This window comes from Dermacentor albipictus, chromosome 4 (assembly GCF_038994185.2).
Source record: "Dermacentor albipictus isolate Rhodes 1998 colony chromosome 4, USDA_Dalb.pri_finalv2, whole genome shotgun sequence".
Classification (NCBI taxonomy): domain Eukaryota; kingdom Metazoa; phylum Arthropoda; class Arachnida; order Ixodida; family Ixodidae; genus Dermacentor; species Dermacentor albipictus.
In genome coordinates, this window is record NC_091824.1 from 131,875,828 (window position 1) to 131,891,306 (window position 15,479).

At 47.5% G+C, this 15,479-nt stretch overlaps 1 protein-coding gene across 7 annotated transcripts in view; it reads left to right on the forward strand.

Moving 5' to 3' along the window:
• Stat92E (Signal transducer and transcription activator Stat92E) overlaps positions 1-15,479 on the forward strand; it is a 183,964-nt gene that overhangs the window by 112,843 nt on the left and 55,642 nt on the right. For all 7 annotated transcript variants that reach the window (XR_011514096.1, XM_065427341.2, XM_065427340.2 and 4 more), the window contains one exon: positions 66-126. Coding sequence is in view for 6 of the 7 variants with exons in the window: in XM_065427341.2 (XP_065283413.1) it covers positions 66-126 (61 nt within the window). In the remaining variant the exon portion in view is untranslated. The remainder of the gene's footprint in view (positions 1-65; positions 127-15,479) is intronic.

Genomic DNA, 15,479 nt, shown 5'->3' on the forward strand with positions numbered 1-15,479 from the left:
TAAATGCCTTTTTGCTGCCATATTGGATGTAGTTTCAGAGCAGTTTAATTTTTTTTCTTCCTCAGACACCCAGCCTGCCATCAGCAATGGCTATGTCAAGCCAGTCCTTGTCACTCAAATACCAGGGTGAGTAGTAATATGGTTCATTTGTTTTATGTCCCTTAATTGTTACATTGACTTGGCAATTTTATTATACATTAACATTTTGATTAATTGGCTAGTGCTGTAATCAGATTCAATTGGGTTTATTGGTTTGCTATATTTCAGCATATCGTCCTGTGCACATAATTCTGTGTGCACTTGGCAACGGATGGTTTCCATGTTGAAGTCATACAGAGTAGGGTCACTAGGGTCGGTTTGCATTTATTTGTTTCAGTCTGCGCAATTCCATAAAGCTATGTCCCAGTGGCAGAGCATGTACCTTTTGTGTAGAAAGTACTGGGTGTGAATCCCGGTGACAGCAAAAACCTAATCATTTTTCTAGTTGGTAAACATGTCGCTCAGTCTAGTGTGTGACCACTTGTACTACTGGTATTCGCAACATGGAAGTAGCAATTCTGCAGACATTCTTTGATGTTTATCTCTGGATTCCAAGGCGAGACAGCGTGTCATAGCCATGACTAAAGCAGCTTTGTGGGACCTCGTGTTATAAGGGCCAGTATAATGCAAAACCATTTCAATCTGTTTTTATTCCAAATCTGCCATTACCCCTCTCTGATAGGTCAGAATGGTGCGGGTCCACCCCATATGGGTGGGTGCTACACCCATATGGGCAGAGCCTGAGCCATTTGGCCCATCACGAAGGGCTAATGGCCGATTTGGAATAAAAATAGACCAGAATAGTTTTAGTTACACCGGCCAAGCACTGCACAAACCTGGCCAAGCACCTGGTTATTACAGGAGTTCAGTGTTTAGAAAGCATGGCTGTTGGAAAGCATTGTACACCTAATTGGTGCATGGATGCTACACAAGAAATTGCTGGCATGAGGACAGTAGATCTCCATATGTTTAGTCGAACCCGTTTATAATTAACCTGGTAGTTCTGCAAAAAGTGTTAGTTATATCCGTAGTTCATTATATATGGTCTCGTCCTTAAAAATTCCCAAATATTAACTACACTGAAGCTAGCGTCAGCAGCTACAATTCGGCAGCACTTTGGTTCAAAAACAAGATTTTCAGTGTCATTTTTGTTTCCGGTGCGTTCCCATGCCTAGCTGTAAATTTCCATTAGAAATGTCTATCTAAAGAATGAAATACGGCGACATATAGCTGCTTTGAAATGACGCCCGGTTCTGATCACCTGTAATTTCCAAACTGTAAGCGCAGCCACCATTTTTGATTCGGGGGCTTGTAGTATATTTTACTACCAGCGGGACATAGCTGTCTTCTGCATAAGAGATCAACACATTCTAGATGGCGGGTGGCTACTGTGACATGCCGCCATTCTGCGAAGTTCTTGAAAATTGTGGTCTCGACGCATCATTCATGGATGAGCCATAAAATTACGTTATCTGTGCCGCTACAGTGGAATCTCGATGATACGAATCTCACGGGGTCACGGAAAATATTCGTATTAGCCGAGATTCGTATCATCCAAACAATTAAATCTAGCTAAATTAAAGAGTGAGAGGTGAATTCACTCAGGCACACGTACGTAAAAAGCATTTATTTTTTGAAGGAAAAGTCTCCGATGTCCTTCTGCTTCTTTTTCTTTGTCAGGTCAATTAGCAGACTTTGTTCAAATCCATAAAAACGCGTGCACGTGTCGTCGCTGATTTCATCCGTGGCCATAGCACGCCTCAGAACTTCGAGCGCATGCAGCGTTTCAGCCGCCAGTGGTGGTCCTTCGCCGTCGCTCACGTTAAAGACAAGAACGCGGCTAGAAGCACAGCAGCCACTCTGTCCGATGGCACGCGGAAAAGGAGGAAAAGCACAAAAGCAACAAAAGTGCCACCGCTTCAAACTCTTCGCGCCCAGTCGCGGCCTCCGCGCTGTCCGGCGCCACGTCCGCGCCTCCGCACCAAAAGAGAGAGGGAGAAATTGCGTAACTGCGCGCTGTTCTCTTTCACTGCCGTCGGTGGGGCTCGCGGTCGCGTCCGTTCGTGCACTGGAATGGTGCCAACTGTGGCCTCTTCTCCGCGCAGCGGCGCAACCTCCTCCCCTCCTTAGCAACCGGCGCGCGCCGGTCTGGGGCGCAGCTGCGCATAGCAACTGTGACGTCATACAGTAGCGGTAGAACGAGCGCGCGGGCGTCGGCGGTGGCAGCTGCACCGATGCTCCTTCGTCAGACGTCTCGTTGCAGACGAGTGAGACCCGTAGCTCCGAAGCGGCCCAGTGATTGCGCGCCAAGCGGTTCTGGAAGCGGCAGCGGACGCCGGATTCCCCCAACATGAAACGCCAGAAGAACAAGGAGCGAATGCACGTGCGACGAATGAACATGTCACCAGTTGCGAAAGCAAGGGAGGCAGAACGGAAACGCCAGCAGCGACTGATTAGATCGCCGGGTACTAAAGGCAGGGAAGCAGAACGCAAGCGGCAGCAGCGACAGGCGATATCGCCGAACACCAAACCGAATGAATTGGAGCGTAGACGGCAGCAGTGACCAGCCATTTCACCGAACAGTAAAGCCAGGCAAGCGGAGCGCAGACGGCAGCAGCGTCTGGCCTTCGCCAAGCACACTTTAAAATTTCCAAAGTGTCTTCGGTAATATTCGTATCAACCGATGCGGGTCGTAAATTGATTCGTAACAACCATTCTCTAGCACATTGAAAAGTAATGGGGCTCGACCGAGACAACAGAAATATTCGTATCATCCAGAAATTCGTATTAGCCGTGATCGTATCATCGAGATTCCACTGTACAAGTGAAAAATAAAATGCAATGTTTGAAAAGTTAAACGTCGGTTATCCGCAATTCGCAAGGCGTAATAGAAGCATTGCCGAACCCTGATGTGACAACGGCATAGTACCCGCCGACCCTTCGCAACATAGCGTGCCGGCAGCATGCCAACTCGGGCAGCATGAATATCGGCAATAACAACAGGAATGCTTGAGTGGCCATTGTTTTCTTGGTGGAAGGACATAGTCGTTCCAAATCATTGAAATTGGTGTAATGCTCATGGTGCCGCCCGGACGATTGTGCAAAAACGAGAGTGCCACCGTTGTGGCATCCAAAATCACACCGGGCAACGCACCATGTTGTTTATGCTGCATGCCTCCTCCTTCTTGAAGGCATGCCTAAATGTGAGTGACCTTCTTCACGGCTTCCAAATTCAGCATGCCGCAGTCGTTCGCTCAAAGGAGGTGTCATCATCGCAGTTTGACTGGAGCGAGGCGTGCGCTGTCGTGTGCCTCTTAGGTGTGCCCAGTTTCAGGTGCGCCCGCAATAAATGAAGAACTGCGTGGTATTTTGTAAACCAAATTTCGGAGATAGGTGCGGAAATACGTCAGGCATGCGGAAAATAAAAATTGAAAATGAGAATTTCGGGCCGATTTTCGGCCCCAAAGACCCGGGTCCCCCCTTAAGTTTTCGTCTTCCCAGACTTAAGGCGGGATATGGGGATCAAAACTAACTTTTTTATTTACCAGCCGATCTTGATGAAATTTTGCACAGGTGTTAGTAATACTACATAAACAAAACTGTGAAAATATGGTGAAAATATGGCTGCAATATCTGAAGTACTTTAGTGTTTACAAAATTTTTCTGCTTTCATTTTTGCAAAATGCCTGCACACCTGTATATTGATGCTAGGAGTTCAAGCAAACATTGATAACACTCCTATATGTATTCTCCACACAGTGACATTCCTGTAATTTTTTTAGCCTAACAGAATTTTTTAATATTTTCATTCTTTGGCATCTACTTCAGTTGCATGAAAATCTCGACTGTGAAAACAAAAGATAACAAATTATCGAAGCAAGTATTTTGAAAACAAAACATGTCACTGTGTGCAGTGGTGCACTATGAGTGTAACAAAACAAACGGTGTAAAAATATTCATAACGGTGGCTGAGATATTGGCTTTGCAAGTTGACCTTGGTGGCAGAAAAAAGTTTTGAGAAAAAGGCGTTCGAAGTTCTGGGCCATATTTATTCGACTAGAAACCACCGGCCTTGTAGGTGCAGGTGTCAGGTTGATCTCTTGGCTTCTTGGATCTTTTATGCTTGCTTTCATGTGCTTTTTGTGCCCTCTTCTTGCACAAGGCATCTTTCTTAGTCGCTCGACTCGCTTGAGTCCGTCGCCACCGAGCATGCTCCTCCAGCCGTAAACCCCATCTTCCGTTCGTTTGCCGGCACAGAACCAAGTGACGCGCGGACAGTGGCGGCGGTCATATTCAACACCTCCGACAAAATTACTTGTGACTAAAGATGCGACTGTATGGTGCGACCGTTGCACGGTTCGTCTTCACGGCCGGCAGACGCACGCGCTTGGACCGCACTTTCGTCGTTCATCTCGGTGACGGCGGTGGCACAATCGGGGTACGTCGCGGAGCATTTGCGGGGCGTTGCAGGCCCGGAAGCATCGCAAAAGGCCGTTATTAGTTCGGTATAATCACCACTGGAACTCAAGGATGCAACAGTCTGCGAACTGCCCGGCAATGCGTCGATAGTCTAAGCTCGCGCGCGGACGCATCTCTGCTAGGACTACTTATCCTTCGGAAGTTCGGCGGCTTGCGCTTGCGGCTGCCGAAGCGGTGCTTGGTCGCGTATTTCGTCGTCCACGTCCGCCCAGTCATGCTCGAAACCACAAAATGAAAATAGAAAACTCAAATCCGAATAAAGCGATGAAGCGGCGGCGCATCTCGAATATCCAACACGTATACAAAGGGGCAGCAGCCAGCGCGCGAAGAAACGGGAGAAGCAGACGCCGCAGCAGCTCGCCTCCGGAACCGGCCAATGGGGCGGCTCATACAACGCACGTGACGGAGCAAGCCAATCGGCGGCCGCGACAAGCAGCTCCGCGACCTTCAGACTTTTTGTTTTTTTATGCTTGCTCTTCTCTCTATCAGGAAATGAAAGAGAGGCGTCAAAAGGCGAAGAGGCGCGCTTTTCAACGGTACCAGCATGGCCGCGCCGCGTACTGCCGTTCCGGAGCTAGGGACGCTTGAAAACAGCGACTTTTCCACCGATTTTCACGAAATTTTCGCTGTATTGCCTTATGTATATATTTATTTATGGTACTTAGCAGTCGTTTTCAGCGGAAATACTTGGAAAACTTATAGAAAAGGGGTCAAAGATTCAATATCTGCAACTTTCTAAAAAGTGATTTTTGGGTCGTTTTTCAAGATTTGATCCCCGCGTCCCCCCTTAAATATTAAACGTGTGAAACAGTAAGAGAGCTCAAACCTGATAATGTAATTCTGTTGGCGTGACTGTGCACTACCTCCAGGATCAACGCTGGAGGGAGGTTTGAAATATACCTGATGCGGAAGAGTGGTGTTAAAGTCACTAAGAGAGATGTTGACTTTAATTAATAAACCTAGATGGAATTGTCTGGATGGCAGGATTCAAACAGAGGACCCCTAGCACAACAGCTCGTTTTTACTTAGTCGGCTCACATTTACTTCAATTCATACTGCCGCTACAGCTGCGAACAAGTCTTAGATTCTGTGTGATATTCTAATATGTTGCTATTGCATTCATTGATTTGCCCTTGTGGCGAAACTGTGATATTTTGGAGTGCAGATCTTAGGCGGCCGTTCTTATGGTGAACATCGGCTTGGCGGACATTGTCCTTTGGCATAACCGAGTGAACGAGCATAGCGAAAGATGAGAGCAAACGCAGAGCGCATCGTGAAAAGAAAAGCGTAGTGCAGCTACGCTAGGCCTTTCCAAACCAAGCAAAAGAAAAACAATATGGTGCATGCTGCGTAAGGCTTTGCAAAACTGTCCTGCATGACTGCTGGTTCTCAGAACATGTTCTGTGCTTTTTTTGTAGAATGTCGTAGTTGCAGCAGTCATAAGCAGTCAAAGATGAAATCATAAGCTGTGGGTGGACTTGGGTTCGAAACCATGCTGCCACCAGTTGCCCACTGGTTACCCAGACAGGCATAGGCATCCTCCCGTCTGACACTAGAATTTTCTTCATGGCTGAGTTGTCCTGGGGAAGGGGCCCGCACCATGCGAATCCTGTCAACCTTGGGGGTGCAACAAAATTCCATATATGCTCCCGACAGTGGATTTTGCCAGTGAGGGCCGCTTTACCTGTCGCAGCAGAAGCGACACTATGGGACGGACGGTGTATAGGCAACCTCTAAGTCCGTGGCTTTGAAACCAGTCGGGACACAGCATGGTATTGGCATGTTCAATAACAGCATGAAGCTTTTTGAATTTTAAAACACGGGAGCCAACGCTTGCCTTTTCCATTTCGTGTCATGGGCCCTGTTTTGTTTTCAGTCCTCAAATGACCAGCGGCTGTGTTTGCGATCCTCGTACTATGACATTCCTACTGGCGTCGCTGGGCATTTGCATCATTTTTTTTGCCTGTCCTCAGAGATTTGGTTAAGGTATTCTCATCACCATGTTAGGGTGAGAAAATTGCTCAATAATTTGAGATTAACCTAAAGTACATGTCTTCTCTATATCGTTGCTCCGGGAAATCTGATGCCTCGCTTGATTCGCTCACTGATGGTTCATGTATAGGCTTCATCGCCTATCTCCTCTAGTGCTGGTGGCCAGGACAGGCACCTGTTACGTCGGCAGCTGGCAAAGGTATGCGCCTGGGAGGGGCTGTTCACATGAAGGGGCGGTGCTTGGCTAACCGGACCAATTCGCTCTCATTTGTAACTTGTGACAAGTTAATTCCATTCATATTTTCAATTACATTTGGGAGCTTGATGCCTTTCACCAGCTTGCAATAGTGGTGCAATGCGCTATAATAATACACCAGAAGTCCACCGTAAGGTGGCCGCCTATGTTACAAAAATCGAGATTTATGTCTACCTTAACGAGCCCTTAAATCCTAATTTTCCGTTTCGCTTCCTTCAAAGTGTGGCCGCAGTATCAGTGATCCATTGAAATGCATTGAAATGCATTGAAATTTCAGTGGCGGGAATGTAAAGGGCCCACTGCATCATTACCTCTGTGCATTAGCTCGAAAAGAGGCTAATCACTTTGAGCATGCTAAAGTAAGTAAAAATTTAGAGCTCGCAAGAGCGTCGAAGCAGTGCCACGAAAGAGCAAGCTACTGGAGTGCCGAGCCAAGCTTGCAAACTCTGTTGTTGAATTGCTATGTCGAAACATACCTTCATATATAGCGTGTCGATGTCCGAAGAAACACTTTTATGCGTGTTTCCATCGCTTCAAATGTCACTACAGTCAAACCCACTTACAACAGTATTCAAGTGCCACGAAAATTTCATTGTCATAACCAATAACTGTTATGACCGGGTTGCATGAAAAAATCAAAATAAGGGGATGGCAGAGTTGTTGTGTAAAAACTATACTGACAGGGAGGCCAGTGCCCCTCCCCACCACCTTCCTCCATTCGGCTGCTGATTGTGTTCTCTCGTTTACCTGCTTCTGGGCGCTCCGATCGTATATGTAACATGTTGCCACTGTCAGCGTTAAAGAATGGCACTGCTATTACAACTGCAAAGAGAGGTCACAGGTGGCAAGCGATATGCGAGCTCCGCCAAGGTATCTCATTGGGGGCCCCAAAAGGGGCCTTCTAAAAAATGCGAGAAGGTTGCCGTGGCAGCCTGTCAGATTGGGAAATCCAGAAAAAACGCTGAGGCGAGATCTCCACAAGCATCTCGCCATGTGGTTCTCACTAGCTTGTACAAGAAAACCCTATGTTCGTCAGCCTTGCATGCTTTATACGAAGCTTGCCGGTATCCTTCTCCAAGGCATCAAGGTACTTCACGTAGGAAGGTTCCTTGCCAAAACGAAGCCCTGGAAGGGGGGGACTCAATCATCTCCCGGGCCTCCTGTAAGGACAACGTTGAGGTAGACTGCCCTACCGCGTCATCGCTGCTGTCGTTGCCGTCGCTATCCGCTGCAAGCACATTCGCAACAACTGCTTCATCGGTCAGAAGCACTTAGTTTCCAAATCTATAGCCAAGCTCTTTTCACCGGCAGCGTCGTGCATGCCAATGATTAGCGGGCAGATCAGCCATCTTCCGTTTCGGTGGCAAGTCAAACGAGGCTAAGAAATCACGGGGCCAGGAATGATTTCGACGCAGCCAACAAAAACGAATGTGAGTGATTAAGCTGGTTGCAGAACTGCACTGAATGACGAGCGTATAGTGTACACACGCTATTTCTCAGATTTAACGTTAGCGCCATTGCGTGGTTTGCAGAGTTTGCGTGAAACATGGTGGCGGTCCCAGCTGCTCGCTTCAAATTGAATTTGGCGTTCCTTTTGTAAAATACGCTTTGTTCGTAGCAAATGACTGTGTAAACGGCTTTCGCTTAGTCTCAGGCCGACGACAGAGTATTACGGATAACCTTGCGGTGTTTTCGAGATAGCTTCTAATTTCAAACGAGTCGAAGTCTAACGAAAGAAACATTCGAGATGTCAGCGCCACCTGTCGCCACATTCGGGAGATAGCCACAACGACGGCGTATGGCCTCTGAGATCCGAAGATCTTGCAGGCCAACTAAAGCTAAAAAATGTGCGCTGCTTAGCATACGCTATACTATAGCGTATAGCGTACACTATAGTTGCGTACACTGTAACTAAACCTGTCTAATGGTGAAAGCAAATAATTTTGCTATTGGCTTGAATTCATAGAGCAAAGTATGTACAATTTCTGTTGCTCTAAGCAAGAAGCGCATGCAGTTTTGATCCTAGCGCAACGCAAGCAAACTAGTCCCTCTGTCGCAGTGTTGACTCAGCTTGCCACGCTAGGCGCTGATAGTTCTAGCACGTCACTTGTCAGGCAATGTCAGGAGCCTGTAAGGGGGGGAGGGGGAGGGAGATGGGGCTGGGCTGTGGGGCTGGGCTGTGGGGCTGGGCTGCTTCCATGGCAGCAATTTTTCCATGGGGCATCCCAAAGCAGCAATTTGGTGGGGAAGCCTTCAGGTTGGGGGGAAATGCCGCTTTACAAGCATTGAAGTCACATAATGACTCAGCATGTGGCCAGAAATGCCACTTGTACCTATTTTACTCGTGGGTACCCGGTGGCAGATCTATTCTGCCTCTCACAGCTGCAAATGCTCTGCAACAAAGGCTGTCTGTCGTCGGACAAGGGGTGCCCAGAAATCATGCCTAGAAAATACCATTGTAGCGTTCCTAACTAGAACGGCAACAGAAATGACATCATCTAAGTGAGACGGGTGTCGTCCGCCATTTTATTCCAACTTCTTCCTCCTCACTTCTCCCCTAGCACCTTCCTTCGTCTTCTTTCATGCGTCCAGCGCAGACCGCTTCACTCTTCCGGATTTCTTTTAATTACACCTCCTGGGGTAATACTTGAATACGTTTCCAATAGCGGCGCACTCCGTTTGGCCCGAGGCTCCGGCGTACCAGACATTCTTCAATATTCCATGCTGGCATGCAGTCCTAATAACTTGAAATGGTCCGCAATATTTTGAATTTGAGGGCACAGCTCCTTTCCTTACAAGGACATAGTCTCCAGGCTGTATGTCCGGTATCTCGCTACTGTGCCTTTTATCAAAGTTTCGCTTCATGCGGCGCTTGTAGATCTCCTGTTCTTTGACAGTTTTCCTTACTTCCGCAAGTTCGAGGTTCTCTAGGAGACCTAGCTCACGATCTGCAGGAAGTATGGGCGCTGTACCTGAAGTTACAAAATGAGGGCTGCAGCCTAAACTCGTGGTGTATGATCTGTTGTGATGCTTCACAGCGGCCTCGAGACAGCACTTCCAGCCACCGGCAAAGTCTGGATACATCTTCAGATACTGTTTGATGTCTCGTATGGCACGTTCCGCTAGGCTGTTTGCTGCCGGGTGGTATGGAGAAGAATACTTTATCATGATGCCGTGCTCTTGGGCCCACTTTGATAATTTGGCACTCCGAAAAGCCGGCCCGTTGTCGCAGACGAGCGTCTTTGTGTGTTTAAAACACTCAGCTTTGAGGAGGTCTATTACGCTGTTTGCGTCTTCTTTGCCAGCTTTAGCTGCAATCGTCCGTGTGCACTCATCTATGGAGAGCAAGAAAGCTTGCGTTCGCTTGACTCCTTCCCCCTTCTTTTTGAGCTCCGCGAAGTCCAAATGAATTACTTCGAACGGGATGCTTGAATATTCAGGGTTTGTCATAACGTCTGTCGATTGCTTGAATTTAACTTTGTTCACCTGGCAGAGGTGGCATGTGCGGATGTAATGGCTGATGTCGTTTTTCATGCCCGGCCATGTGAATCTCATGAGCAATTTCTTATAAGTGCGCCAGAAGCCATCATGTCCACCCGATTCAGGGGTGTCGTGGTATAGATGAAGAATCCTTGGAATCATAGTTGGTGGTACGTGATACCTTCCATTGATAAACTGGAGCTCTTCTGTACCTTCCCATAGCTTAATATGATTGATTGTATCTGGATTATTGCTTGATTCCTGTACAAGTAATCTTGATAGTGCGTCAGCGTCAGTGAGGAGTGGGCCAGGACGGTGCGAAATTACGAAATCAAATTGTTGCAGATAGTTCACCCATCTAGCAATGCGGCCTCTTGGCTGGGCCATGCTCAGAAGTTGAGTCAATGCTTGATGGTCCGTGAAAAGTATGAATTTGGCACCTTCCAGGTAAGTACGAAAGTACTGCACAGCTTTTAAGACGGCCAGAGCTTCCTTTTCTGTGGTACAGTAATTGATTTCGGCGGGTTTCAGGGTATAGCTGTAGTACCCCACGACGTAGTGTTTGGTTTGATCAGCTTGTTTGGATGGCTTCTGGTATAGAAGTGCACCGGTAGCATAATGTGATGCGTCCGTGTTCAGCACGAAAGGCAAGGAAAAATCCGGTATTCGCAAGATGGGGTCCGACGATATTAGTGTTACAAGCTCACGATAGACAGCTTCGCACTTCTCGTCCCAATGAAAAGGCACGTCTTTCTGAGTTAAACGTGTGAGGCACCTTGTTCTCAGTACGTAGTCTTTGATAAACGCCCGGAAGTGTCCTGCGAGGCTAAGAAAAACGCGCAGGGAGTGCACATCATAAGGCTTTACCAGCTTGGAGATTCTCTCTACCGATTCTTGCTTGGTGCTTTTAGTCTGTCCATCAAACACCCTGCCAAGAAATACTACGGTATCTTGAAAGAACGCACTTTTCTTGAAGTTGACTTTGAGTTGGGCAAGACTGAGGGCATGAAGAACTTTTGAAAGATGACTACGGTGTTCGTCCTTTGTCTTTGAGTAGATGATGATGTCGTCGATGTACACATTGCAAAATGTGCCCAGGTAAGGTTTCAGAATGTCCGTCATAATCTTCTGAAACCACGCAGGGGAGTTTTTCCAACCAAATGGTAGGCGGTTGTACTCAAACAAGTCAAATGGGGTTATGAACGCGGTGTACTTCTTCGTTTCTTCACTTAGTGGAATCTGCCAAAAGCCCTTGCAGAGATCTATTCGTGAAAACCAATGGCAACCACCGGTTTCGTCAATGATGTCGTCGATTCTCGGCATTGGATAAGGTATCAATTCAGTTTGACGATTGAGAGCCCGGTAGTCTGTGCAGAGGCGGAATGTCCCGTCTTCTTTAGGTGCAATAGTGATAGGAGAAGCAAATGGGGATACAGAAGGCCGGATGATACCTGCGTCTAACATTTCTTGCAACTCCTTTTTCAGCCACACCTTTTTATCTCTGGACATATTATAGGGGGTTCTACGAACCACTGTTTTATCTGCGAGCTCGAAAGGAACGACATGGGATTTCATTGCTGGAGGGTAGCTTCCTATGCATATAAGCTCTGGGTACTTAGTCTTGATGTCTTCGTGGTGAAAAATTAGCCTTGATACACTAGGTTCTTCACCAGGGTCTTCTGTTCTTATCGTGTCTTCGGCCATTACCTTGTCATCCCAATAGAGGTTCATCTTAAGTTTTTTCATGTCTGGACGGGACAAAAGAAAATCGTAGGTGACATTGGGAATGGCCAATACGTCACTGGTAATAGCATTTCCTTGAAATTCAATAGCCAGGGTTACCCATTCGCTATGCATGGTCACTGACCCATCGTAGGCTTGGACACGCAATGTTCTACCAGCGTGCAGACGACTGGCATCCACTCGAGTCTTGTTGATAATAGATACCGAAGCTCCACTGTCAACGAGAGCCTTCACTTCAATGCCATCTACCTTAATGGGGGCGTACAATAAGCTTGACGACACCAAATATACTGTCTCACTGAAGCTCTTTTTCTGGGGCTTGTGATGCACGCTAGACAGATTATGTGGAAGTAGGTTGCCGTGAACTGCGGTAATTGGTTCTTCACCATCCTCACAGTCATGATTTACGCTTCCCAGAGATTTGTTTATGAAGCTGTGTTCACATTCAGTTGACGGCAACGACTCTAGATTGGAATCAAGTTGCTCTGTTCTACCATCTGGCTGTCTTCTCGATGTAATTCTTGGCACTGAGGTCTGTAGAAAGTTCAGAAGGTCATCAAACGTTCTTGGACCTTTGAGCTGGACATGACAACGGATCTCGATACACAACCCTTGCGTTATCAAAGCTACAACAGCAGAAGACGACAGCTTCGGTTCTGCAGAATACAACAGGCGACGCTTCTCAAGACAGTACTCAAGCAGAGAGCCACCTGTATAACTGAACCGCAGTGCCGCATCCCATCTTTCTACTGCGTTGCCTTCGAAAGCCCCTAAAAAGTTGCTTTTCCACAGTTCCCAACATGTTGTTCCATAATCCATGAGTTGCACGTCATACCATTTTCTGGCTATACCGCCCAAATAGCGGCGCATATGCAAAATCTTTGTGTCGTCGGAGTGCCACAGATTCTTGTCACAGGCGTACTCGAAAAAACACAGCCAGTAGTGTGCATTTTGCGATTTTCCTTCAAAAACATCTGGTTCAACAATACTTCGTGCTGACTGCTCTCGACTAAGCACTTGGACGAAAGTTCTCATTATTTCGATCTGTTGTATAATGTTCCTTTGCAGTTCCATAACACTCAAGTCTAGGCTCACCTTCCCGGCAGGCGTTTCCTCTTTGAGGGTGCCACGTCGTATGGGTTCCAGAACGATTTCGCTCAGTGTCTGCAGTTGTAGATTCACTGTCACCGATCCTGTTTGCACGAGGGCTTGGCGGCTGATTGCAGCTTGTTGCAGTACCACGTTGATCAGCGCGGTAGAACTAACTTCAAGAGGAAGGTCCGTCGCTGGCTCACCGTGCACTTGGTATCGGGTGAACACAACAGACTCTGATGACGCCTGGTCGACGAAAAACGTCACCCGCATCGCTGGTCTTCGAAAACTGTCGGCTGCGCCAAAATGTAGCGTTCCTAACTAGAACGGCAACAGAAATGACATCATCTAAGTGAGACGGGTGTCGTCCGCCATTTTATTCCAACTTCTTCCTCCTCACTTCTCCCCTAGCACCTTCCTTCGTCTTCTTTCATGCGTCCAGCGCAGACCGCTTCAACCATAAAGCCCCCTTGTGAGATGAGTACCCCGACAGGTAGCTGAGCACCAGGCCAGGGAACAGTTCTACCCATATTAAGACCGGTGGTTTTCCGGTGGCACCAGGATTCGAGCCCAGTACCGTCCTCAAAGGAGGCAAATGCAGTCGCGGCCTAGTGGTGGCCTAGTAGCCGCTGCACTTCTTTAAAGTGGTCCTCAACCACCTCTCGGGCTTGGTTAAAGAAAAAAAAAAAAAAAAAACACAGTCCATGGATGGCATACACTACTGTGAACGTCATTGCCCAAGTTTTGCAGTCGTGCATGGTGCATGGAGCTCGCAAATGGAGCATGACGTCACCTTTCTCTCAAAGGTTCTCTTTTCAACGGGAGCCTGCTCCTCATTCTTTTCTGGACGCTAATATAGCAGATCCCCATATGTGGCTGCTATTAGCCAGTAGCTGACATCAATCAAGGAGGTTGTTTGGATCAGTGCAATTCTTTCTACTGTTACTGTGTACATTGACAGAGTTCAATAAACAGGCTGAAACAAGTGAAAATCTGCTTTCGAATTTCCATAATAATTTCATACTTCCAGAAGAAGCCGACTATCATCTGCTCACACTCAGCTGTGACTGCCCTCATAGGAATTAAACTTTGGCCACCCTGCTTATGGGTGTCATAGCTGTCAGGTCTCGTTAATTTTGACTCATTTAGAACACTCAACTAGTCTCGAACCATACAATAACTAAGGTCAGACCACACATGTGCCAGCCAGTGCGCACCCTCTCCTGGTCACTCTTGGTTAGATGCCTTGGCAGACTTCGCTTCGTATAGAGATATTTATAGCACTTCAAAATGCGCATGTTGCCTGAGGCTACTATCTGTTAGTCAAGCTGATGCAGGTCAAAACCGGTCCACGCCACATAGGACCGCCAGATGAGTACCGTATTTACTTGCATAATGATCGCACTCGTGTAATGATCGCACCCCTGAATTTTGTTCCCAAAATTGGATTTTTTTTCTTTCCCGTGTAATGACCGAATCCCGAACTTGCCGCAGCGATATGTCATGTGCCAAGTCTAGCTAATGATGATCGCGCTTACCATCTGTCGAATGCTGCCGAATGCTATCCGAACGATTCTTCAAGACATGCCAAGTGTTCTGCATGCACCAAACATTCTTAAACAGATGCCCCATTTTATTCCTTTCATCACTTTCCACATTTCCATTAAAAAAAAAAAAAGCTACAACCAGACTTGCTTTGGCTTTATTATGTGTAGGCATTATAATCGTTGTGGTCAACAACAACGAAACAAAAAAGGTGCCTTTCGATTCTTCTCGTTTGCACTCGTGGGCACGCAACAAATTGCGAGCATCAAGGATAGTAGCCACATTTATACTGATATGTCAGAAGTGTACCCTATTCATACGCCGACGCTTGTAACACAGCTAGCGGAAAACCCCTTAGCGGAAATCTGCTGTATTAGGATAGTAGGACTTTCAGACTGACTCCAATCAAATAACTGAATTTTATTAGCCTGACGTTTCAGGGCCCATTCGGCTCCTTCTTCAGGGGGTTGTTCTTCGGGGGTGGGGGGGTTGACGGCTCCCGTGGCGCTGGGGGGCTGGGATGACCGGTGCTGGGGAAGCTTGGCCCGCGAGAGTGCCGCTGATGGGAGGCGGGGGGTGGGGGAGGTTACAGGGTCGTGCCGACGTTTTTGTGTTGGTGAAGCAAGCGGGAGTCTACCTGGCTGGGCGTCCTTTTCTTTTCATCATGTCGCCAAGGCCATGGACATACACCGAGGGTAGGTTGCCCTTCACGCGGTTTATGTTACCCCCCGTATTCTGAATGTGCCATGACTCCAGTAGTAGTCTCTTCCGCGAGTTCGTCTCTGTTCGAAGGATTTCAGTTTTGTAGAAAGCAATTTTGTGGTCGGCGTCTTCAGAGTGTTCAGCGACGGCG